Here is a 27982-nt window from a genome sequence, read left to right as displayed (position 1 = left end):
CAAAGGATTTTTTGGTTTTGGTGTTTTTTTTTTTGTTCTTGAGGGTTTTTGGTGTAACATCTACCTATAACTCGGATAAATGATAGATAGATAAATTACTTTGTAAGTAAATACAAATTGATTGCTTTTCTGTTTTTTATTAATTTATCATGGAGTGTAGTATTTGGATGTGGGAAGGAAGGGAGATTTTATGATTTTTGTTTTCTTGTTTATGCTTAAAAATAATATGGTGGACTTTATAGGTGATTTATGAAAATGTAAACTAGGCTTTAAATAAACAATGCTGTCAGATATGTCCCCTTTACAATAAAAGAGAATGGGATAAAAAAAAACAGTCTCACTAAGTTCAGCAATTTAATGTGAAGACTGAAACTTAGCCTTACTTTAAGGGTGTAGCATGTAAAGCACCGAACAACACGACATAATTACCAGGTAGTGTACCGTAAACAGCTTAGTACAATTTTTTGTCGCGAAGTGCACTTTTTGCCAACGAGTTTTTGTTGTATGCGTGTATTATAAGCTGTGTTCGGGAACTTACAAATTTGTACACATTTTTACTGGAAGTCGTTCGCGTACTTTATTTGCCAGCAGAAGAGGGCGCGAGAGCAAATTTTGACAATTAGAAAATAGAGAACAAGCAAATTTTTCTACTGGGACTTTTTTTCCAGCAGAAATTTGCAGCTTTGCATCGCTTTGCGTGACTTGGCGCCACGGATGATGCTCGATTGTTGTTGTAGCAGTGTGTTGTACACTGAAAGACTCCATCGGGCCAATGCGGTACGTACAACCGGCTGCCATGGGACTGCACGGTAATTTGTGATGGCCGTCCAGCGGCACGGAGATCGCGTACTTTTGTTTACAAATTTTTTAAAGAGAATAAAGTGGCTCATACTCTACTGCAAATGCCCGAACAGACCTATAGTTAAGAACCATAATACACTTCATGGCGAAACAATTAAAAGTTGTCTCATTTGTACAACAACCACAAATCATAAGATGCAATCCGCCATCTTGCCATCATGCTGATCGACATTTTGCCAACACATAAAGAAATTTGTGTGCAATCCGCCATCTTGCCATCATGCTGATCGACGTTTTGCCAACACATAAAGAAATTTGTGTGCGTGTGTGTATACGTGTTTGTACATGAGCAGAGAATCAAAGAGCGTAAGAAATAGAAGATATGATTTCTGCTTTGTCTTCCCCGTACCGTAAAATAACTCGCGTTAAAGACACAACATTTTCCATGTATTCCAATTGGAATCACATTGAGGGTTGCAACATTTTCGGGATATTCTCTTTTGATTCGGACATTCGTTCGAACATTTTTCGTATTTTGCTTTGTTTCTTTGCAACCGAAAGTTGGAATAAAGGTAAAACGAAATATCGGAAGCAGTTCAAACATGTTGTGTCTTTAAAATTTGTCACTCGTCATCCTGTATTGGACTCTAACGCCAGCTCTTATTCTTTCTTACGCTCTTTGCAGAGAATATGCGAGAAAGAAGATAACAACAAAGAGAATTCAAACAAAAATCTGTTATCTTAATACCGTCGTAGCTGGCCGGCTGCTAACAGCTGTTCGCGTGAGACCACCTTTTTAAATCCGCCTTGAACACACTTAAACAACGAAAAATGGCGCGAACCAGTAACATAAACGAAATCAGAGTTGCACCAATCACTGAATTTGACAGGTAGTGCACTCAATATTTTGTTGTTGGGCAACTGCCACTTCCTGTAAATGAAAATATCTGACAGGCGAAACAATTAAAGATGGTCTCATTTATACAACAACAACCAATCATATGGTGCAATCCGCCATCTTGTCATCAAGCTAAGAAATGTGTGTGCGTATACGTGAGCGTACAGAGAATAAGCGAGAAAGAGGATAACAACAAAGAAAATGCAAACAAAAATCTTCCATCTTAATACCGTCAAACGTGGCCGGCTGTTAACAGTGGTTCGCGTGAGACCACCTTTTTAAATCCGCCTTGGTTCTAACTATAATACACACAGAACAGATAGAGCACTCCGCGAGAAAAAATTGTGCTCGGCTGTTTACGGCACACTATCTGATAGTTATGTCATGGTCTCACCCTAGCAACTGAAAATAGCCGGCCAGTTTGACGGTATTAAGATGTCAATTCTGTGTTTATACTCACAGAAAACCACCATATTTTTTGCACATTCTCTTTCTCTCATTTTACCTGCACACGTACGTACACACACGAGCGCAAGTTTCCTTGGTTGTGTTGAGAACAACGTAATTTTTGAAATGAGATCTTGATGACGATGTCACTACGGCAGATGGCACCACATGATTTGTGGTTCTTGTACATATAAGACCACCGACTATTGTTTCGCCATGATGCATACATTAGTTTTGATTGAATTACTGATTGATTAGTGATTGAATCCTCAGCATACGTTGTCTAGAACACATACGTTGTTGCTGTACACAGCACAAAGAGAAATTTTTTTGCTAGTTTTCTCTTTAAACTTGGAGGTTTGCAATATCTGTCAGCTTTGTCTATTTAAGATATTTTTGACTCAATTTGTTTCTGCCTTTATGATTAAGGTATGTGAATGTGTAGCTGTTGTGTGTGTGTGTGTATTGAGAGTATATGCATTAAATAAATTTTATATATAGATAATAATGAGATGAAGTTACAATTTGGCCAATTTTAAATAAAGATAACATACATACATTCACATGTGTGTTAATAATCTGAGATTTTTTTATAAAATGCAATGGATCAAAAAGGGCTGGGGTTTTCTTTTAGGTGGAGAAGGGAAGATGTAAGATTTCTTTGTCGTTTTTTTTTTTTTAATTTTTAGCAATTAATATAATTTTCTTTTTTTTTATGTATATATATTTATGTATATATACGTTGCCATTGTATGTGTGAGTGTGTTTGTGTATGTGTGTATTTTTTATTCTACTTTCAATCTTGCATATGTCCTTAAACACTATTTTTTGCAACAAATTCTCGTAGAATATCACAAGCCATTTCAATATTATTCCGTGATATACCCAAGGCGGTAATTGCATTCTCCTTCGAATAGCCCTCGTTCATGAGGCGGGCTATGTATTCCAAATTTATATTCTCATAGGGTACAGTGCAATCGACCTTTTGGCTGATGGAGATATTTTCATAAAGTAAAGGCTGCTGCGAAGTGGATTGATGATGCGCTGAATGCGAGTGCGACTGCTGTTGCTGCAGCTGCTTCTGTGTAATCGCAGTTTTCGGCGTTTCGGCGGCATTGGAGCGCTCGTTGTTGCCAGTGGCTTTAAGGTCATTTCGTAAATTGCAATTGGAAGAGATGGCTGCCGAGGTGCTGGTACTGGTGGTGGTGCATAGCTGAGTGTAGTTTGAGCTGGCAGCCGATCGTGCCTCCAAAGGTCTGGTATCTATGACGCCCATAATAGTTTCGGCTGGTCCTACGATATCATCATCCAATAGGGTGCCACTTGACGCAGTGCTGGAAGTTATCACCGTTGCCACATTGCCAATGCGCTGTGTTCTTAAATCGTCGGCCAATGTATCGACATGGGCGAGGTTGGAATTATGCGGCGGTATGGGAGGGGCTGTGGTCTTTGGCACACATACTATATCGCCCAAGGAGGCTGCAATGTTGTCCACACTTTTGCTAGTCTGTGGTAGAGTCATTTTTTGCACTACCCCCGAAGCGTTGCCATTCACATGACCATTTGTGGGGCTGGTGATGGTGTTCTCGGCCCCAGGCGATGATTTTCTGGGGGGCAAAGGTGGGGCCCCGGTTGACGTTGTTGCCGAAGACGAAGAAGTCGAGCCGGCATTGTTGACTTCCCTTTTCTGGGTTTCTTTGCTGACTGCGCTTTGAGATTCTTGCAGACTTTGTAGTATGGCATAAGAGGAATTGGAATTGTCATTGTTGTCCGTTTTTCCAGCTATCTTATGGCCATAATTACCCCCCACAATAACCGAGTTGGTGCCTATTAAGGGGGCACTCATGCGATTCGTTGATTTCTGTGAGGTTACAACATTTGATGGGGCCACCCCAGATGCCGATGAGGATGATGATGAAGGAGCTGCTGCTGAGCCTATCTGTTGGGCGCCATTGCCATTGATGACATTCATGGGAGGTGCCGAGGGTGGGGCTGGCTGATGGCCTCCACCACCACCTGTTATTACGGTGGCCGCACTTATGTAATTAGCTGTGGCCACCTGCTGCTGCTGGCTGGCCAAGGACAATGTGGGTATGTGTCCAGCATACAAATCGTTTTGAACTGCCATTAAACTGGGTGTAGTGCTACGCCTCGAGAACCTTGGTGATGTATGTGGACTATGTTTGTCCGAGGAATGTGTTGATGAGGTCATATTGTTGCTTAGAGCATGTAAAGATGAAGTCGCTATATTAAAATCTCCAGTATCCTGTGGTCAGGGACGACAAAAGTCAAGATGGATGATTATAAATTTGATAAAAAAAACTGTACTCAACTCTTCAGCATAGGCATAGACAAAACTATAAAAAAAGTTAAATCAAAAATTTTTCAAAACCAAGAGCAGTGGGTGTGATGGAAGATGAATGACTTGACTAGAGATTACTTGACTCAACTGGATTAGAAGGAGCAGAGGCCGCATTAAGGAGATTAAGAAAAAATAACATACAAACATTTTTACATACATTCAAAAACATGGAGGAAGTGATGGTAAAACGAAAAAAAATTATTAAAATATTTTACAGTTTTCTAATGATACCTACTTTATTCCAAGATTTTCTTCAAAATAACCACGATCTGGGAGAATTTCGAAATAATCTCTTACCTAATATCATTGTAGCAGACAATCGCAATGTGTGATAGAAAGAGAGAGAGAGAGTCTTATCTCTGTTTTTTGAATAGGGATTTCATTAAAGGAAAATCTTTCATCATATCAAAGCTGTTGAAACAAGGGTGTTCTTAAACGGGCGGTCTCCAGCAGGGCCAAATCTTTAAACGGGCGGTTTCCAGTCGGGCCAAATTTTTTCAGAGTTGGACTTTTTGAGAGCTGAACTTTGATTTTTGCTCAGTTGCGTTTGCCATTAAAAAAAAAACTTTTGGAACATTTTTACGACAAACAAAATAATTTAATTACAAAGTTTTTCTTTTCCTGTAACTGTGCATCGTTTCGCTTCAACATATTAAGCGTTAGTCGTAACCGTTACATTATTGAAGGTAACTAACTTTGTTTATTGTAAACCCTTTTGCAGCTTTGCCTACGGTAAAAGAACCTTTCTTTTGTTGTGTGTAAAACCAAAAACTATTTAATGGCAAATGTGTTTCAATAGCCGCAAAAGATTTATTATGCCTTTGCCGGACCAATTCTCTGGTGTCTCCCCTACTAGAGAGAAAGTGTGAGCATTTTAGGGTATAGACCAGTGATCGTCAAAAATGCACTATACACTAAATAATCCCAAGCAAGCACATGGGCTTGCATATAATTGTCATTGGGGGCTCGCCGCTGGTAAAGACATATTCTCACACACATTTTTTTTTTACTTTTTATACCCACCAGCGTAGGATAGGGGGTATATTCATTTAATCATTCCGTTTGCAAAACATCGAAATATCAATTTCCGACCCTACAAAGTGTATATATTTCGGATCGTCGTAAAATTCTAAGACGATTTACCGATTTCCGTGTGTCTGTCCGTCCCTCTGTTGTAATTTGAAACAGTGAGTAGTTTAAGGCCTTCCGACATCTGACCCAAATATGGTCCGATAAAGGGTCTGAGTCCCATAAAAGCTCTATTTATTAACCGATTTTGCTGAAATTTGAAACGGTGGGTTAATTTAAGCCTCCCGATATCTGACTAGATATAGCTGCCATATGGACCGATCTCCCGATTAAGGGTCTGAAGCCCACAAAGCTTTAATTTTTAACCGATTTCGCTGGAATTTGAAACGGTAAATAGTTTTAGGCCTCCCGACATCTGACCTAAATTTTGATTCAGATCGGACTATATTTAGATATAGCTACCATATAGACCGATCTCCCAATCTCTTTCTCGCGAAGTTCACCATCTGTCAACGAGTTTTTGTAGTGTGTGTGCATTCTCTTATAGTTAAGAACCATGTAGTTAAGAAAAATCAGATGCACTAATCACTGATTTATGACAGTTAGTGCACTCAATATTTTGTTGTTGGGCAACTGCCACTTCCTGTAAATGAATACATATTGCTAACACTGTTGAGAAGACCAAACTGTGTTTGTGTTTAGAAATGTCATTAGAGCAGAGATGGGTACACTAACACTGTGTTTGTGTGAGTATCACCAAACATCAACTAAATGAAATAGATTTGATATTAAGGCAGCTTAAAGAAAGCCATCCCAGCAAACCAATCGGTACGAACTTCGGATGCTACATCCGACTTCGGATCTGAAATCGTAACAAAATCATTACGAAAGTCATATGAAGTTTCGGAACGAATTCGTTCGGGTTTTGGAACGAAATCTGAAGAAAAACCTTGGGAAATTCGTAAAGGGAATTCTGAAAAATTTCGGAAGTAATATCGTATTGATATCGGATGTGTTATTATGAATCTAACGTTTCAATAGGTTTAGGACATATTTCCATCGCACGTGTAACAACAATAACCCAAATCATATTTATTAAGAATTTGGACAAAACATTTATCTGGTTCAATAATTAAAAACATCAAGCAAAAAACAAAAATTACCGTCTGTAATGAAGAGAGCTTAAAAAATCCACAAGACAGGCAAGATAAGTAGAGAAACATGAATAGACAAACAAAATTTGATGATTATTCCGAAATGGTTCACACGTTTCGGACATCCGACATTTGGTTTGCTGGGACTAGAAGTCCACCGTCCGTGTGCTTCTATTTGTTTTTCCTATGCTCGCGGACGTAGGAATTTATGTACGGATGTGTATGCTGCTCATCTATGCATTAGAGCAACAGACAAATGACTGCCAGGTACAAGAAAACACAGCACATACATTGTTTGGTAATATTTACCCGATAAAGAAATATCCATCACAAAGTAGCAAATTAAATGGCAAAAACAAGAACCCCCGTAAGTAATTTTTTGTTTTATTTGTGGCATAAGGAATACAAAAGATGATAATACCAAAATTTAGAGTCGAGTGTGAACATCTATACCGACAGTTAAATTGCCATAAGAGCAGTAACAGCCAGAACGGTGTGGTCACGAACAGTCTTGCAGTGTAAGAAGGAGATTAACGCCTTCTCTGAGGATGGCGAAATCCGCATCGTTTGGGTACCGGGCCATAACAGAGTAAGGGGAAATGAAAGGGCAGAGTAAAGTTTTTTCTCGTGAAGTGCACTATCTGTCAACCAGTTTTGGTTTATTATAGTTAAGAACCATAACACACACAAACAACGAAAATTAGCGCGACCTAGTAACATACACAAATTCAGAGTTACACTAATCACTGATTTTGACAGATAGTGTACTCAATATTTTGTTGTTTGGCAACTACCACTGCCTGTAAATGAGTATATCTTGGAGCATAGTAAGGACTAAACAAGTAAAAAGGCGGATACCCACCACCTCGGGTATATACGAAAACCACCTTTCGTCAAAATACGGTGAAAAATGCATACCATAGCAGCTATATCGAAATAGGTTCCGATTTGTACAAAATACTAATAAGTACAAGTCATTGTTCAATTGTGTATAGCAAAATATCGGTCTTTTTTAGTAGCTATATCTAAAAATAAACCGATCTGAACCATATACGACACGGATACCGAAAAGCCTAACATAAGTCACTATGCCAAATTTCAGTGAAATCGAATTATAAATGCGCCTTTTATGGGGCCAAGACTTCAAATCGAGATATCGGTCTATATGGCAGCTATATTTGAATCTGGACCGATCTGAGCCAAATTGAAGATGGATGTCGAAGGGCCTAACACAACTCACTGATTTGGCGACATCGGACAATAAATGCGCCTTTAATGGGCCCAAAACCTTAAATCGAGAGATCGGTCCATATGGCAGCTATATCCAAATCTTGATCGATCTAGGTCAAATTGCAGAAATATGTCGAGGCGCTTAACTTAACTTCTGATTGTAGCGTGATTTTAACAGGCAGACGAGAGAGATCGAGAGATCGTTCTTTATGGCAGCTATATCCAAATCTGGACCGATCTGGGCCAAATTGAAGAAGGATGTCGAAGAGCCTAACACAACTCAATGTCCCAAATTTCAGCAAAATCAGATAATAAATGTGGTTTTTATGGGCCTAAGACCCTAAATCGGCGGATCGGTTATATGAAGACATAGTCAGATATAGCCCATCTTCGAATTTAACCTGCTTATGAACAAAACAAGAATCTGTGAAAAGTTTCAGCTCAATATGCCTATTTTTAAAGATTGTAGCGTGATTTCAACAGACAGACGGACGGACATGGCTAGATCGTCTTAGATTTTTAAGCTGATCAAGAATATATATACTTTATAGGGTCGGAAACGGATATTTCGAAGTATTGCAAACGGAATCACAAAATGAATATACCCCCATCCGTTGGTGGTGGGTATAAAAATGAGTTTTATACATTCTTAAGCTGCACCCATGGCGTGATTGTTGTGATGTTTAAACAAAACTCCGTTGAAGGAGGATTTTATTTGCAAAAAAAACCAATACATGCTGAGTCCTTTCGAATTTGCAATGCTGTAGGACTTGTAAAAATAATGGATAGTGGACAAACACAAAATTGTACAACAGAGACGCAAAAAACATTGGAAAACCAAGAAAAAGAAAGAAAAAAATTTGTGCAAACATGCTACAAAATAAAATGCAGACAAAGAGGATCAAAGATTAAAACAAACAAACGCAATAAAACTCAAATGGAAAAATATAAACAAATTTATGAATTTTTTGTTAAATAATTTTGATTTTTTTATTTAGGATATATATATATATATATGAATTATATATAGTATGTATATAATATTGTTTCTTGTCAGTTATAATGATTATTAAAATATACACAAAAACGAGAACAAGGAAAATTAAATTATATAAATAAGGCCATGAGAAAGAAGTTAATTAAAATAATTATATTTTATACAATTATTACATTAATTCGCAATTCTTTATCATCATATACTCAGCGCTTATTGGACAATTCTCCTTTCAGCTACATACAATCTTTTACAAAAGGAAATTTGCAAATTCTATTTAACAATATATAGATACATAAAATAAAATAAAAATTACATATCGGAAGAGTAAAGAAGTTATAACTTAAAAAAAAAAACACAAACAAATATTGTCATCTTGTATTTAAGGCATAATAGGGAGTTTAGACGTATGGGGAAATTAACAAAAAATTAGATTACAATGTTCGTAAAAAAAAACTCAAGTCTCTTTGCAGCAGCCTACATGTTTAAGGAAAAAAAGACATACATCCTCGCCACCATAGGCCAGGGGACATTTTTGACTTAAAACTTAATACTTATCAAGAATACTTTTTTCAAATTTTGTTACGAACATTTGTATGGAAATACCCATAACCGACACCACATTTTTAATGTAATTCGAAGGAAAACATCTTAGCATAGAAATTATATGGAAGGGAAAAAGAAGAAAGTTTGATGAAAAAATTTCATTAAAAACATATATATTAGAAATAACAAGTAAAAAGGAGTTAAGGTTCGGCCGGGCCGAACTTTGGATACCCACCACCTCGGGTATATATGTATATGAACCACCTTTCGTCTTAATCTTAATGCTTAATTTATGCCCCCATAGAAGCTTTATCGAAATATAGTCCGATTTGGACCAAATTCGACAAAATTGAACTCATTGTTCAATTTTGTAGAACAATATTCGTCTTTTTGGTAGCCATATCCAAATATAGACCGATCCGAACCATATACGACACGGATGTCGAAAAGCTTTATATAAGTCACTGTGTAAAATTTCAGCGAATTCGGATTATAAATGTGCCTTTTATGGAGCCAAGACCATAAATCGAAAGATCGGTTTATATGATAGCTATATCCAAATCTGAACCGATCTGGGCCAAATTTAAGAGGGCTGACGAAGGGCCTATCACAACTCACTGTCTCAAATTTCGACGAAATCCGACAAATAAATGTGCCTTTTATGGGCACAAAACCTTATATCGAGAGATTGGTCTATATGGCAGCTATATCCAAATCTGGACCGATCTGGGCCAAATTGAAGAACATTGGCGAAGAACCTAACGCAACTCACTGTCCTTAATTTCTGCGAAATCGGACAATAAATGCGCCTTTAATGGGCACAAAACCTTAAATCGAGAGATCGGTCTATGGCAGCTATGTCCAAATCTGGACCGATCTGGCCCAAATTGAAGAACATTGTCGAAGAAACTAACTTAATTTGCTGTCCCAAATTTGGGCAAAATCGGACAATAAAAGCGTCTTTTAAGAGCCCAAAACCTTATATCGAGAGGTCAGTCTATATGGCAGCTATATCTAAATCTGGACCGATCTGGGCCAAATTAAAGAATAATATTGAAGGGCCTAACACAACTCACTGTCTCAAATTTCGACGTAATCCGACAAATAAATGTGCCTTTTATGCTTATGGACAAAAAAGTCTGTGCAAAGTTTCAACTCAATATCTCTATTTTTAAAGACTGTAGCGTGATTTCAACAGACAGACGGACGGACATGGCTAGATCGTCTTAGATTTTTACGCTGATCAAGAACATATATACTTTGTAGGGTCGGAAACGGATATTTCGATGTGTTGCAAACGGAATGAAAAAATGAATATACCCCCATCCTTCGGTGGTGGGTATAAAAATGGGCACTCAGATTTGTTTTTTGTGTAAATAGAAAAGGACGTGGAACGTGGTTTCACCTATGGCACTATGCAGCAGGCAGTGGGCATACGAAACAACTACGGGAAGATACCCTAGTTTCATTGGAGAAGATTAGTATAAATTGGCTATTACAATTATAGCAGGACACAATTAGCTAAGTATAAACACAGTTTGCATAGGCATTAGCAATGTCGTTAGTAGCAATTTCACTGAAAAAGTCCAGTCTTTAAGACATTGTAGGAGTAAGATGCAGTGATCTTTTTTCCTTCATCAATTGGAGGAGTAAAGAAACGAAGGTAGCTTTAAGTCTTTATGCTATCATCAAATTGTACCATGTCAATTGTACCATGTCAAGGGGATTGAAGGGCAGATGCCAGCATAACATAATTACCAGGTACTGTACCGTAAACAGCTGAAGACTTTTTTTTTCGCGAAGAGCACTATCTGTCAACGAGTTTTGGTAGTGTGTGTATTATAGTTAAGAACCATAACACACACAAACAACGAAAAATTGCACGAACTATTGGGTTGCCCAAAAAGTAATTGCGGATTTTTTAAAAGAAAGTAAATGCATTTTTAATAAAAATTAGAATGGACTTTAATCAAATATACTTTTTTACACTTTTTCTCTAAAGCAAGCTAAAAGTAACAGCTGATAACTGACAGAAGAAAGAATACAATTGCAGAGTCACAAGCTGTGAAAAAATTTGTCAACGCCGACTATATGAAAAATCCGCAATTACTTTTTGGGCAACCCAATAGTTACATACACAAAATAAGAGTTGCACTAATCGCTGATTTTGACAGATAGTGCACTCAATATTTTGTTGTTGGGTAACTGCCATTACCTGTAAATGAATATATCTTGGGTGCCAGGATGTACTAAGAAGGTAAGGTCATACGAACGAATTTTGCAGTAAATCTAAATGTCAAAGGCTTGATATGACAGCTGTGATATTTTTCTAAAATCTTTAAAGGATGTTCTATTTGATCCGAAATTCCACACATAAGCAACAAAGCATTGTTATAATGATGCAAATACAAATATAAAACACATTTGTAAAAGATTAGTTGTAAAACAAAGTTCATTTCTAAAACCACTTTGACATTTCAATTTACGGCATTTGCCACTCAAGGTATTTTCGTTGGGGGTAGATTTTTGTTGTTGTGCTAATGACCCTACCTCTTAGTTGTACCATGGTTGTTATGCTAATGACGCTACCTCTTAGATGCATCATGTGGTAGAGATTTGAAAAACATCTCAACTGGGAGAAGTTTTCCCGAATGAGTTAAAACAAGTTAGGGTAGACATAGCATTAGACATTTACATTTTTTTATATAAACTATCTATAGAAGAAATTTTATATTAATTTAATTCTACTTCCATTTAATGAGTAACCATTTTATTTCATTTTCTTCGAATAACATTAAAAAAAAGGTGTGATAGACGTATAGGTAACATAAGGAGAGATAAAACACTGGTAGAGCAGTTAGAACTCGCTATAGGCAGCAAAAAATAGGTAATAGTCTGCCGACAAAGCAATAATCAGCTGGGACTTTGTTCAAATTCGAATAGTTTTGTTTCTAATAAGGTCCATAACTACAACTAAACTAAACGTTCAAGCAGCCTCAACGCCTATTTGGATAATGAAAACCCTTCATGAGTTCATTATCTTTTAGGGAGGGGCGTGCTATTTAATATCGCTTTAAAAATTATATATTTTTTCTTTTTTTTTATAAAACAGTCTTATAAAATGTGTACACGAGACTCCTTAAAGCAAACATACATAATTGAACTAAAAAATTTCTTTTGTTTTTGCTTTTTTTTAAACAATTCAATGTCTCTAATATTTATATGTATATATAATTGTATATTTTGTGTTGGGTTATTAAGGTCGTTCAACGATGCCGTTACAATACAAACAAAACATAGAGAGAGCGAGAGAGAGAGAGAGAAAATGGGTATTGTTTTGTTGCATTTTCACATCAACTTGTACATCATACTCATGCACTAATAAAAATGTTATAATTTTATATCTAATATTTTATTATCATAAAACGCATCGCTGATAATCTTAATTATTAATAAAAAAATGCTAATTTCTACAAATCTTTGGGAGAAAATGCAAATTAAACAAAACTTTTCTATAATTATGCCACTATTGCATTATAACTATTAAACATTTAATAGAGGGAGGAGCAGAGACATATTTTTGTGGGAAGAGAGAATAAATTTGACAAATTCATCACATTTGTTCAAGGTCAAATAAAAAAAAAGGCAAGATGAGAGAGATTTAAAAAAAAGTCTTAGGACGGCTTACAGGGGTTTAGAATCGAAATCCATTGGCCAAAATTCTAACTTCGTTTCACAGAGAATTTCTGTTCTGGTTACGGAAAAACTATAAAAAAATAATTCTCGATGGATACAAGGATAAAATTTTTCATACGAAATGGATGAGTTTGCAGTATTGAAGTTTATGGCGAAAAATTAGGTTTAGCGCAACTCCCGTCTTGTTTCCTCTAAAAGCAAGCTCAAAATCCCATCATTGACATCCAAAAAATACAAACAAAAATTCATGTTAGTTAAAACTTCATGTTAGCTGTAACTTCCATAGATTTTGGAACTCCGAAATTCTGAAAACACCATTGGATACGTAAAGAAAAGATCTTTCCGAAATAATACTCCAAAGTTTTCCGAGAAAAAAATCGTAAAAATCGATTTATTTTGGGCCTCAACTTTTGAAGGTCACTTTTAAGTTCGAAAACGCTGTAACTCCTTCATTTTTTCGAATTTAGAAAATGTTTAAGTATTCCGCAGTTCGAAATTCGAAGACAACCCGTCAAATAAACAAAATTCCTTAAAATTTAACATTTTATTCAAATGCCTTTTTTCTCCATTATGAAATTAGGGAGCGCGCTTGCGTTTTGAATACAATTTCATCTCGTATCTAAGAGATGTTACACCACTTTTATACACATTTTAATTGCATTTTTTTTATAAGTACGATCGATTTAAACGTTCCCGTTCCTAAATTTCAAAAAATTCTCGTTCAATAAAGAAATACATAATTCCTAAGAGAGGTTTACTCGTTAACGTATGCGGTTAAATACCTACGGGTGATCTCCGAGAGTAAACTGAATTGGAAGTACCACATTCTAAAGCTCGAAGTTAGCAGGGAGGACAATAACAACGATCTGCAGCCGAATATCAAAGCGATAGCGAAAAATGTGAGCTTGCAAGACAGTTATGATGATGTTTAGGCTAAATATGGTAGAGTTGGAATTATATTGGTGCCGAGCCATAGTGGGGAAAAGGAAAATGCAAGGGCGGTGCTGTCTGGCAGCAAAGGCAAGGGGTTTTCAACGTTCAACTTAGGAGAACTACACTCCAGTGGTGCCATAGACAGCGTTACCGTTAGAAATTTTCAAAAAGGTCCACATTCGTTGAAAAAAAGTAGCAACATTTTTCGAAAAAGTTGCCATAAATAATAGCACACTGCATGTAGGTGTAAAGTTCGGTGAAACCGAATTGTACAAGTTCTCTGGAAGATTTATATGACTGTTGAGATCATGACACAAATATTGAAAGACAAACTGTTTTGTACACATGTAAAATTTCAGTCAAATTAAATAAGATTTTGTCTGTAGGGGCTAAAGACTAACACCCGTATTCGCAAAACTTAAAACAGCTTTATAGTAGGTTTATTTAACAGTTCTGTAAAGGATATCTGTCAAGTAAATCACGAAAAAATTAACAATGTTTAACTTTGACGACCGAAAACACTACTTCAAGTGTGGCAACACAGAATGACGCCCGCTTTCAAGCGTCAAAATTGAACATTTTTTAACATTTCCCGGTAGCTTTTTTGGAATTTGTGTGCAGAGTTGCATTTTTGCAATGCGACGCTCAACGCGCTCATTCTGTTCTGTGGCAACGCAGAATGACGCTCGCTTTCAAGCGTCAAAGTTGATTTTTTTTTTTACTTTTCCGCGTAGCTTTTATGGAATTTGTGTGCAGAGTTGCTTTTTTGCAACGCAACGCTCAACGCGCTACACACTGCTACAACAACACCATCAATGTTGAGGGGGATTATCATTTCTGAAAAATATTTCAGATGCTTACGCCAAAATTTGAACATTCATATGTACCACGGTTATTCAAATAAAAACTTGCAATAAAATAATGTTTTTTGAAAGTCGACAGAGGAGTTAAAAGCGGACCAAAAGCCGTTATACGAATACGTTATTCCAAAAGACTTTATAATAGATCATCATATGGTGCCATACGACTAGATCATCGTCGAAAATTTGTCAAATTTGATAATAAAATGGCACCACGGTTACGCTGGCCTTTGTGATACGAACATCAACGAGAGCGAGGGATGGAAGTGACTTTCTTAGATCCCTACCACTACAGCAAAATGCTAACTAATGCATATGCAAATTTGCTCACGAAAATTCCTCTAAGGAAAAGGGCAAACATCTCACATATCAATGAGTGCTGTCCGATTCAAGTTTTAGGCTCAATGATAAGGGACCTCCTTTTTATAGAAGGGCGTGCCGCAGTGTGACACCTCTTTGGGAAGAAGCTTTTGCCATACCAAATGGTATAGTACTTCACAAATGTCGCCACCATTAGGAGGGGAAAACCACCGCTTATAATTTTTTTTCTGATGTTCTCGCCAGGATTCGAACCCAGGTGTTCAGCGCCATAGTCGCAAATATTAACCTCTGCCCTACGGTGGCCCCGGAATAAGCTAACACTAGGGGGAAAATAGGATTCGGCTCATTATGGCTTTCGCCTTTACCACGATGCACCTAGGCGTGTCTACACAGGATAGGTGCGGCTAGTAAAGCTGTGTGCAAATCATGTAGTGAGCGCGACTTAACACACCCTACACCGTTGCACAAAAATGTCTGCCAAATCGGATGAGATTCGCCCCCTCTAGAGGCTCAAGAAGTCAAGATCCCAGATCGGTTTATACACCAGCTAAATTAGGTTTTGAACCGATTTCCGCCATACTTAGCACACTTATTGGAAGTCATAACAAAACACCTCATGAAAAATTTCAGCCAAATCGGATGAGAATTGCGACCTTCAGAGGCTCAAGAAGTCAGGATCCAAGATCGGATCGCCTAGCTTTACTCCTTCGAAAGTTAGCGTGCTTTCGACAGACAGACGGACGGACATGGCTAGATCGAGTTAAAATGACATGACGATCAAGAATATACAATAAATACTTTATGAGGTCTAAGACGCATATTTCGAGGTGTTACAAACAGAATGGCGAAATAGTATACCCCCATCCTATGGAGGAGGGTATAAAAAACGTTTTTTTTTTTGCAAACCACCTCTCTATGAGACTATTCGCGGCAGCAAGTAGGCAAAAACAATATTCTGCCAATGGCTTTCTCAAGCGCCGGCAAACTTGATTATGCAGGTTCTATAACAACAAAAAAGTATCCAATCATTACACTAGCCTTACTTCGTATTTGTGATAGAAAGCCGGACTGGCATTGCCAAATCGTGCTTAACGTTAAAAAAAAGATTGGGTCCCTTTTGACCAACGACACCTATTGATCATTATATGTAACTGAAAGATGGAGCCCATTTTTACCACTATCTTTAAATATTTGATGTGTTTGTGAAACATTTCTTTAATAGAGTTGCCATACGCTCGGAATTCGAGGGAATTGTTACTGTTCTTTCGACATTCTTGGGATTATCGCAGCTTTCTACGCTGTCCTGATTATTGAATGTACGTTGCAACGACTGTATAAGAACACATAATGTATTTCAAAATTCGGAACCTGGAACAGCAATTTAATTCAGTATAACGTTACTATTTTCTTAAGCTTACAAATGAAAGCTCAACTTTTCTTAGTTCCATTTTTACGAGAACCGAATATATTTTCGAACTTTTGCCAATGGATTTCTTTGTGTTGGATAACTGTGCGGGTCTGTGGCGGAAAATGAAGATTCACATGTTGTTTTTTTTTCTAATTCCAAAGAATGCTCTGCGGCATTTGTGTAGTAATTTGTTAAAACTAAAATTAAATTGTATTAAACAACTAAAAGGGGTAAATATTCTATTTTAATAGCCTTATCTCTTCGTCCTAAGTTTAAAGAGTGAGAACTTTAGTTTATTTTAAATAAAAATAAAAAAAAAATTATATTTATAAAAAAATAAATATGTTTTGTTACTTTTTTCTTCTTTGTTTTTCTTGTTCTTAATCAACATCTTATTATCGATATGCTATTTACAAATGAAGCTTTTTTTTAAAAAAAGTTTGTGAGTTTTTTTTTTTCTTGATTTGTTATGCTTAAGCCAAATACATCTAAGAAAAATTATAATAATTTAATAAGAGGAAATGAAGCCTTATACAATTAAAGTGTATACATATAAATAGATATATAACAGGAAGGCATGTTGCAAGAAGGTGCTTTTTATATATATTGAGATTTTAATTTTAGCCATGAGATATGGCCTCACAAACACAAGAGCTTGTAATAAATTTAAAAATTTCAATATTTTTGGCATCCTCCATTTCTTTAACCTTCGTTAAACTGAAAGCTTTTTAAAAGTAGTTAAAGAAGAAAAATACATGCTTTTTATGTTTCAAAAAAAAAAAAAGAGTAATAAAAATAAAACCAAAAACAATACAAAACAAACTCAAAAGAAACTAAACCTTTTTTTTTAAAGAGTTTGGCTTTCTCTTTTTTGCAAAGATCTCTAGAGCTTAAAATTGTCTGTATCTAAATATTTATATATCGTTCGTTCATAAATAGGCTTAACAGTGCTGATGGGGCGTGGGGGATTATATATAAAAATTTTAAATAATGTCGCAGAAATGATAAAGACGAAAAATAAAAAAAGAGAACAGAAGCTTAACAACTAATCATCTTTAAACTATACCTCAGTGTCGTCATCGTCGTTAGTTTGATGGCGCCCATTAGTAGTGCTACGATTATGCTGCTTCCGTGGATCGAAGGCATCGACCACAATTTGCTCAGTACCTTTGATTTCAGCACGACAGAAAGGACAGCCCTTGAAGACAAGAAACAATTAAATATAAATATTAAACGTTGAATAGGCTCCAAAAATACATATTATTAAAATTAACTTCAGAGCTTGGTACATCTAGCGTTTGCCGTTTTAACTATTCGACTTTCGTGGATTATTTCTCTGCGGGATATTTTGCTACGCTAAAAATCAAAGATAATTCATGGCTTAAACACAAGTTTCCATTCCAGCCATAAAGGATCGCAAGAACACATTTTCAAAAAATGAATCAACAAAATTCCATTTTTGAACTAAGAAATTTTCAAAAAGTAAAAATTGCGTTTTAAGCCTACGAGTTTGAAAAGCGCCAAAGACAAAATATTGGACTAAGCTGGCAACTCTGTATTTATAAATCACACAAAGAGAATACAAATAACGGAGAAATTTTTGTGCTCTCAAAATTTGACAACAAATGTCAAGCTTAAAGGCAAGGCATATTTAACAAGGTGGCCGCATCGGGGAATTGCTACAACAAAGCATCTTTTACGGGAACTTTATATGTTAAAATTTGTAAACAGGGCAAAGAAAATTCGATTCGCCCTGACATTTTTAATTTTTGGCAAATTTGATTCGACCGATCATAGCAAGAAGAAAGAAGTTTATTAATTTTTGAGTGTCAAGCAAGAAAACACATTTAAAAACGTTCAAATTTCCAATTAGCTCCAGAGGATTTACCCATAAAACTGGATGGAACCTTGAGGACCGATCCGTGTGGTGTCCATTGCCATCACCAGACGCTTAGCTGCGGGCGCGTCCCCAGGTTGCGAACAGTGGAATGCTCCATACGGAGTAGCTGCAACGGCAGTCGCAGACAATCAGCGGTATCAAGTGGGAGTCTCAGTGAGAGCCGGGCGGCACCGACTTTTGCGCAAATGCTGAGTGCCTATGATGCTCGATATGACAAGGCGGGTTATTGGCGCCTTTGGATCGGAACGAGCTTGCTCACCTACAGGAGCCTGAGAGGATCACCTCCTCCACATGAAAATGTGGCTACAACAACAACAAACCAAACCACCAAGATGACAGGTTTAAATAGTTTTCACAAGGTTATATTAGACGTACATAGATACCAAGTGAATGGTAACAAATGGCTCAAATAGGAAGAATGTGATTAGAGCTCAATCATTACAAAGAGGGGTTGTGTACCCCTTTTTGGCCCTTGGATATCTGTCGGATTTACAGGTCATTTGAAAAGGACATTTAAAATTTGTTGGCTACGAGGGTGACGTTGTCATCATGGTGCGTGGTCGTTCAGGGTGCATATAACTTGGTATGTTCAGGGTACCTCTCCTCTCCTCGAAAATTTCAATAAAACGTTTAATTGATGCAATATAAAAAAAGTGATTGAAAATCGAGTAGAAACACCGGCTTTTGCTTAAATACCGAGTGCTTATGATACTCGATATGATAAGGCGATTAATTGATGTCTTTAAATAATCTATCATGTTTCAGCGGCGATCCTTTCTATGAACCGGAGCGAGCTTTCTCACCTATTAGAGCTTGACGAGGATTGCTACCTCCACATGCAAATACGTGGTTAAACTAACAACACCACCTCACTTAGATTAGAGAGACCAATCGTTGCATTCGTGGTTTCTGAGCCGATGAACTCACAGCACAATTTTTCTTGGACAAAGTTATAAACAAAACCCGCAAGTCGGCAAAGGCGCTAAGATCTGACAGTATATTTACACTGAAGAATTTGGATGATGAAACCTTCCTCTACAGTCTTATAGTTTTCGATGTCTGGACATTGGGCTCGCTACTGAAACCGGGAAAGGATTTGAGTAAAGGGGAATTGTTCGGACCGATTTTCTTCCCTATTACCTAAAACGCCGAACCGTATCTTGTTGGGTCAGCAAGGATTTCGTTAATAGCATAGGACTAGGACGTGCTATCAAGACGTGCATCACCGCACTTGGACAGATCCCAACCAGGCGAGGCTGCATCATAGGAAGGTCCTGCTGGCTCTTAAACATTCGAAACCTTTTGTTAGGGCCGGCAATTTTGTCGAAATCGTCAACAGTCCCCTCAGATTGGGTCCGAAACATTGGAGTGCGAATCACTTATACTGTTGCCAATTGTATTTCGAACTGAATAATCCAAACCCTGTAGAGAGAAACAGAGAGTTTACCAATGTGAGGAAATATTTTCGCCACTATTAAACATCGCATTATCCTCCTTATGTGCACTATTGAACGATCATGGCACCTGGCCTGGTTAAACGCCTTCTTTACTTTTGCCGCTTGTGCTGTAAGAAAATTTAAGATATACGCCAACAAAGTTGAATGTGAGGATGGGTGGCGTGGCGATTCCGATCTATTCGAATCGGTGACAGCGAGTCCTCTGTACACACTACTTCAATTTTTGACCGTCAATCAGAAGCAGAACCTTGTTGTTTTGGCTATATACTAGCATGTGGGAGTAGTTATCCTTGGACAACTCCTCTTGGTGGACAGGGTGGTTCCGTTGCATAGATTCGATCTTTGGGGGAACAACAAGGAAACTTTGTTGAGAATTGACAAGACAATTGGTCATTTGTTGGTAAATGATGCAGCGTCTTTGTGTACTCGCCAGTTGATGAACACATTTTAATTTAGTTACGAAAAATTAATTTAGTAATCGTGCTAGATCTGTAACCAGAACCAATTGATCTCATTTGCAATGCGTCAGTATCACGCGCCTTGTCATACCGAGTATCATAGAAACTGAGAATTTAAGCAAGTACCGATGTAGATTCAGAAAATTTTGAGTCCACGTAACTGGCAATTCGGTGACACGACACAATAGAACCATTTTTTTTACTTAGGGAAAATTTTCATTGAAACTTTTTAAATTTTTAGTGGTGTGAATTTTATATGTGAGACTACGGCAAAGACCATGTCTATAAAAAACATTTGAGAATAAAATTTGACCAAGGTATTGCCGAGATATCAATTTCGCCCGCAGTATCCAATCTAGAAGCGGCCATCAATCCCATGGCAGCCGGTTGTATGTACCGGATTGACCCGATGAATTCCTTCATCGGCAAGGGCTGCCGCCTCAGTGTACCACACACTGCTACTACAACTACAACAGAAGCGGCCATTGAACATTTTGAATGGCATTGGGACCAGAATTGATTTCAATACAAGATTTATTGCTGGTTTACGTAATTGTCGCTGGTTTACGTATTTTTCACCATTGCTTGAAAGCGAGAATGGCCATCATGTTCCGCAGCGAGCGGTCCTATGGATCGACACTGATAACTATGAACACCGCACAGGTTGGAACGTTGAGCAACGATGTGTGTGGTGTTAGTTGTTATCACGAGAATCTTAGCTGCGCGCTACCAGGTTGCAGATAGTGGAATGCTCTATACAGAGTAGCTGCAATTGCAGTCGCGGACAAGCGACAACGGTAGCGAGCGGAGAGTCTCAGTGAAAGTCCGGGAGGCACCGGCTTTTGCTTAAATACTGAGTGCCTATGATGCTTGATATGACAAGGCGAGTTATTGGCGCCTTAAAAAACCAATGGCCATCATGTTCCCCGGGGGATTGGTCCTTTGGACCAGAACGAGCATGTGGCAAACCACAAAAACAACGAGCTTAATCATCTATAGAAGATTTAAGAGGATAGCTATCTCCACATGCAAATTTGGCTGCAACTACAACAAAATCGAGAACATTATAATGCAGGCCACAACTGATGGGATCCTTTAACATTAACGTTTATTCTATACGATAATCTATTGACGCAAGTAACTCAGATGAAAAAGTCCGACTTGAGCGATTTTGCGATCTCAAAACTGACACATCTTTCATAGGGTAACCTATCGCCCTATGGTGCTCACAAAAGACTGTCCATAATATTCAGCTTTCAAAAAATTAAAAAGAGTAACAGCTGACAAATGCCACTTTGTTGAAAATTGCTAACAATTTCTTTAAAAAGTTTTATATTCAATAAATGTAAACACTTACCTGTCCTTCGGAATCCACCTGCCAAGATGTCAGACATGGGGTACACAAAAGATGACCACATGGTTCAATTCGTATGTCTTTGTCGTTTTCTGCGCATATTTTGCATAGTTGAAAAGTACTTCCTGCAAATGGATGTTAATTTTGCATTAATTTCTACAATCCTAGATGTGGTTTGAGCTAAGCTTACCCATTTCACAGTAGAGTTCATATTGCTCCTGGGTAACTGTTATATGGTCTTCAGTTGGACTCTGTACAGCTGAAGACAGATCTGGATTGTAAGCTTGGCCGTCCGGATACAAATAGAATCCCTCTCTAAAATGGTATAGCGACATGTTTAAGAATGCAGCTCAGTTTCAGCGAAAATACTTGCCTATGGCCATCCAGTAACGCTTGACAAAGAGATTTGTTTTGTGGTATAGTTTGTAGGATTTCACCGTCAGCAGTAACATAACCAATGGCCCACTGGCCTAATCGTGTGCATGATAATCTTTTGTTTATAAACAAAAACGTTCAATTAAAAAAAATCAAAAACAAAAAAAAAAAAAAAAAAACAGCGATAACCTCTTGTTTATGAAGGCGTCGGTGAAATTATCTCAGTAATTTGCCAAAATGATTCATGCATCCATAGTCCATCATACATACCTAAAAACATAACTTCCGGCCTTGTGTATGTAACGTTGTAGGCGAGCTTTGACTTCATCGTATGTTAGAAAAGCCACATAGCCGGGATGGGTAACTGCTAAAATTTGCCAATTTCTTAGCAGGGTGGCCCAAGGCTGGAAGAGCCTTGAGAAGACATCAAATTCAAAATTTGATATATAATCATTGCATGTTAGGTCGATGGTGGTTTTCAAGGCCATTGCTTCTAAGCCAGACGATATGGGATGTACTTTATTCAATTCCTGACGAAAAATTTTCCAAGGCACCAGAGTACTGAAAATGAGAATGCAATACATTTGAATGGCCCCTGCACCTGTGCACCTGTGTGTGGCACCATGCACCTGTCATAGTGCCCTGCCCTACCCCGATCAATACACATACCTATTGCCAAAATTTGATTTCCAAAAATCCGCTGCATCAGCTTTTGTAATTCGAAATTGATCACCAGCAAAAACTCCGTTTGGAAAGATAGCCTTCAATTCGCTCAACATATGTGAAAAGACCAGACTCAGTTTGGTCAGATTACGGCGATAGTGAGAGTTCTCGTCGAACATTTTCTCTTTGCCCTCCTTAAATAATTTAATGGCCTGCTTGCATTTTCTCATCAGATTGTTGATGAACACATTGAAGTGCTCGTTGTTGTGCAGCACATGCATCTGGTCCTCGTTTTTGGAGTAGATCAAACGCAGACGCTGATACGTATCCGGCAGGATGTCCAATATGAAGGGGGGACTGTTCTTTAGATTCATTTTGGGTTGTTGGCACAATTTCACTACTTTATCCATTAATTTCCATGTCTTCTCCAGGGTCTTCTTGTCCGTGGACAAGCGTTGGGGGCCACAAGCCTCCGAGAAGGAGGCCTGGAGCTTGGAGAATATCGAAGTTATATTTTTCGATTGTTGTATGCGACTGGTACTTCTCGTCGCCATTTTTACGTCCGTCCGTTTTGGTAGTCACTGTCGTTTTTGTCTGCCTACTTCGTCGTCCAAAACCCAGAAAAATGCTAAAAGTTGCAAATGCAACCACAAAACGTTCGCAACGTCACACAATTTCACCGCACGAACTCACAGTACTCCACAAAATTCAATTTGGGATGTTTTTCATAAAATTTAATTAGTTTTCTGGGCATAAATACTTGGTTTTGTCTCGATTTTAATATTTTCTCACATACACTCACATCAAAAATTTTGGAGATGACAGTTGGCATCGATGGGTGTCCAAAAATCGTTGCCTTCGATAACAATTGTCTGCTGGAAATAATTAAATCTTGTAATTATCGATAATATGCGAAATATTGAAACAGTTTCGAAATTTTTTGTTTAGTGGAGACGTAACGTAGCAGTCAGTTTCAAAACAGGATAGCTTTTTCAATTGACCTGTTTAATTTCTATGGACAAATAATACGCTCTTCACGCTTAATGCTTTGTAAAGGGTGATTTTTTTGAGGTTAGGATTTTCATGCATTAGTATTTGACAGATCACGTGGGATTTCAGACATGGTGTCAAATAGAAAGATGCTCAGTATGCTTTGACATTTCATCATGAATAGACTTACTAACGAGCAACGCTTGCAAATCATTGAATTTTATTACCAAAATCAGTGTTCGGTTCGAAATGTGTTCATTCACCGTTCAGCGATGAGGCTCATTTCTGGTTGAATGGCTACGTAAATAAGCAAAATTGCCGCATTTGGAGTGAAGAGCAACCAGAAGCCGTTCAAGAACTGCCCATGCATCCCGAAAAATGCACTGTTTGGTGTGGTTTGTACGCTGGTGGAATCATTGGACCGTATTTTTTCAAAGATGCTGTTGGACGCAACGTTACGGTGAATGAACACATTTCGAACCGAACACTGATTTTGGTAATAAAATTCAATGATTTGCAAGCGTTGCTCGTTAGTAAGTCTATTCATGATGAAATGTCAAAGCATACTGAGCATCTTTCTCTTTGACACCATGTCTGAAATCCCACGTGATCTGTCAAATACTAATGCATGAAAATCCTAACCTCAAAAAAATCACCCTTTACTTTAAAGTGGAATAGCACTAACAATCGTCTTAAAAAAATTAAATATCAACATAACGAAAAATAAGTCATTTTATTTATAAATAAATGCTGATCAAAGTTCGTTATGGTGATTTAATTAAAATTCTTTACAATTTCTGCATTTCAGAACGTTAAATTATAGGATAAATATGTGGCGTTCTTCGTATTGTAGTCATTTGTGGTTGTTTTATTTACCAGTTTAGCGGATTCGCTAGCTTATGAATGAAGACACCATATGTTTTAATAAACGGCGATTAGTTAGCCGCTTAGCAGCTTAGCTAATAGGGGAAAACATTTTTCTCCATACAACCTAAAGACTGGTACTATATTCTTTGTTCACAGTTGAAAACACATATTTTTCACGGTTACTTTTTTTAAACACTACAAAAAATTCAAAACATAATACTTTTAAGAAAAATGTATCAAAAGTAATGAGGGAATGTCCTACTGAATGCAATCAGCAAGTTTTTTTACCTCAAAATCTATTTTCTAAAATCACGGAAAAATCTTGTGAAAAACGAACATAGTACCAGCCATAAGTGATAAAATCCACTTAAAGCCTAGTACTGACATTATTCACAGGGAAACTGCTTTTAATAGATTGCCTTTTATTTATTGCGAGATCCGACGGACTTTTTTCTTTGTCAGACCGCAAGCAAAAGTCAAACAACAACACACAACAAAGACAACAATATGGATGCAGAGATGATTCGGCCCATTTCGTGAGCATTTACAATTTGAGCAATTACATTTGCTAATAAAATTTTGCGAAATTTATCCTGAAGCAGGGACATGTCGCATACAACTTTGCTCATAGAACTCAGTACCACTTCGCATTATCTTCGTCACCAGTTTTTTATAGTGCGTTTTGACAGTTGTTCGAGTGAAAAGTCGATGTCAGTACTAGGCTTATGGGTAAATAAAACACCCCTGTTTTCATTCAGATTGTATGTTTTTTTTTATTTTACACGCTTCCCAACAATTGGGTTGTGTTATTTACCAATTCAAAGGATTCGCTAGCTTAATCCTAGTACTGACTTCATTTGCACCGAAAATGCCTATTAAATTATTGCGAAATCGGATGGACTCTTTTCTTTGTCAGAACACAAACAAATGTCAAATCACAACAAACAATGCAATAGCATTGAAGCAGAGTTGGAGGCATTCCAGTATCTGCAACCTGTGGACGCGCCCGGTAGCTCGCAACTAAGCTTCTCGTGATAGTAATGGTGGAGTTAGACACTATGCAAGCGCTTTAAAAATACAACTCTGCAAACAAATCCCACAAAAGCAAAGCGCAAAATTTAAACAATTTTTAACATTGACGGTTAAAAACACTGCTTGACGTATGGCAACACAGAATGACTCTCAAGTTCAATCGTCAAGGTTGAAAATTCTCTAAAATTTGCGCGTCGATTTTGTGGGATTTCTTTGCAGAGTTGCATTTTTAATGCTCTTGTATAGTATGTAAATACACCTTTACTGACACGAGAAGCTTAGAGAAGCTTTGAATACTATAGTATGTAACTTTACCTTAATGAACGCCACACAGATTGGACGTCAATATTCTAACCTGTGTGGTGCTCACCGCTATTCCGTGCCGGGTTTGAAAGTTCGTCAACACTACGGGTGTTTTATTTACCGATTAAGGGGACTTTCTCGTTTAGTTTGTATGGAGAAAAATGCTATCCCCGTTTAGCTAAGTAGCTAATCTTATAGCCGCTTACTATCGCCGTTTATAAAAAGCTATAGTGTCATCATTCAATTTGAATAATAAAACTAAAAGACGAAGAACGCAAAATATTTATTCACTGATTAAACGTTCTAATGTGGCCACATTGCCTAGGATTTCAATAAAATCACATTTATGAACTCTAAGAAACATTTATCTAAAATTAAAATGGCTTTGTTTGTTTTGTTGATATTTAAATATTTCAGATGTGGTGTCAGTGCTGCCAATGTTAAAATATAAAGCATTTAACGGGAAGAGCGTTTTGTTTATGCATAAGCCAGCGAATCCACTAGACTGGTAATTAAAGCACAGCAACTAACACACATGCGATTTAATCAAAATCCACAAAACAAAAAATAAGTCATTTTAATTTTAAACAAGTAAAAAGGCATTAAGTTCGGCCGGGCCGAACTTTGGATACCAACCACCTCGGGTATATATGTATGTAAGCCCCCTGTCGTCACAATCCGGTGAAAATTGGATAAGATAGGCACCCAAATTCGGCACGGACATTGAGTGGTGTTATATATAAGTCATTATTCAATTTTGTAGGACAAAATATTGGTCTTTTTGGCAGCTATATCCAAATATTAACCGATCTGAGCCATATTAAGGTCGGATATTGGGAGGCTCAGAACAACTAACTGTTTCAAATTTCAACGAAATCGGGTAATAAATAAAGCTTTTATGAGCTTCAGACCCCTTTTTGGCAAATCGGTCTATATGGCAGCTATATCTAAATATAGTCCGATCAGAACCATATTCAGGTCGGATGTTGGAAGGCCTTAACCTACTCACTGTTTCAAATTTCAGCGAAATCGGGTATTAAATAAAGCTTTTATTGGCTTCAGACCACTTATCATGAGATCGGTCTATTTGGCAGTTAAATCTAAATATAGTCCAATCTGAACCAAATTTTTGGGCGGATGTCGGGAGGCTTAAAAAAACTCACTAAGCGAAATCGGGTAATAAATAAAACTTCATACCCTTTATCGGCTGATCGGACTATATGACAGCTATATCTAAATATAATCCGATCTGTACCATATTTAGGTCAGATGTTGGTAGGCTTAAAACTACGCACTGTTCCAAATTCCATCGATGTGGAATAAGAAATAAAGCTTTTATGGTCTTCAGACCTATGGACCGATCTAATCCATATTTAAGTCAGATGTTGAGAGGCTTAATATAACCCACTGTTTTAAATTTCAGCGAAATCGGATAAAAATAAAGCTTTTATGATCTTTAGACCCTTTATGGGGAGATCGGTCTATATGGCAGCTATATCTAAATATAGTCTGATCCTGAACCATATTTAGGACAGATGTCGGCAGGCTTAAAATAACCCACTGTTTTAAATTTCAGCAAAATCGGGTAATAAATTAAGCTTTCATGGGCTTCAGACCCTTTATCGGCAGATCGGTATATATGGCACCTATATATAAATGTAGTCCGATCTGAACCATATTTGGGTCGGGAGGCCTTAAACTACTCACTGTTTCAAATTTCAGCGAAATCGTATAAAAAATAAAGCATTTATGGGCATTAGTCCCTTTATCGGCAGATCGGTCTATATAGCAGCTATATCCAAAAATGGCCCGGTTTTGCCCGTTCAAGAATTTAACCAGCGAGCATCAAAAATACGTATCTGTGGCAAATTTCAGCTCAATATCTCAATTTTTGAAGGCTGTAG

General features: G+C 37.4%; 1 protein-coding gene across 1 annotated transcript; it reads right to left on the bottom strand.

Moving 5' to 3' along the window:
- Positions 1–95: 95 nt before the first annotated feature.
- On the bottom strand, positions 96–23683 carry LOC106091075 (E3 ubiquitin-protein ligase CBL-B-B). Its single transcript, XM_059370918.1, has 7 exons — positions 22893–23683; positions 22494–22784; positions 22218–22338; positions 22039–22159; positions 21852–21973; positions 17746–17877; positions 96–4412 (listed from the first exon to the last, which is right to left on the bottom strand). Exons 1-7 carry the CDS (start codon positions 23438–23440, stop codon positions 2961–2963), a joined length of 2787 nt encoding a protein of 928 aa, XP_059226901.1. The 5' UTR covers positions 23441–23683; the 3' UTR covers positions 96–2960.
- Between the last annotated feature and the right edge of the window lie 4299 nt (positions 23684–27982).

The sequence above is a fragment of the Stomoxys calcitrans genome, chromosome 1 (genome assembly GCF_963082655.1).
Source record: "Stomoxys calcitrans chromosome 1, idStoCalc2.1, whole genome shotgun sequence".
NCBI classification, from domain to species: domain Eukaryota; kingdom Metazoa; phylum Arthropoda; class Insecta; order Diptera; family Muscidae; genus Stomoxys; species Stomoxys calcitrans.
This window is presented reverse-complemented; position numbering and strand designations above follow the sequence as displayed.

What these genes read in the sequence shown, in the direction of transcription:
- LOC106091075 (XM_059370918.1), bottom strand. Translation starts at nt 23,440, where the DNA reads ATGGCGACGAGAAGTACCAGTCGCATACAACAATCGAAAAATATAACT. An exon ending in AAATCAAATTTTGGCAATAG is followed by an intron (nt 22,785 to 22,892) that starts GTATGTGTATTG and finishes TCTCATTTTCAG; the next exon opens with TACTCTGGTGCCTTGGAAAA. An exon ending in GCCGGAAGTTATGTTTTTAG is followed by an intron (nt 22,339 to 22,493) that starts GTATGTATGATG and finishes TATAAACAAAAG; the next exon opens with ATTATCATGCACACGATTAG.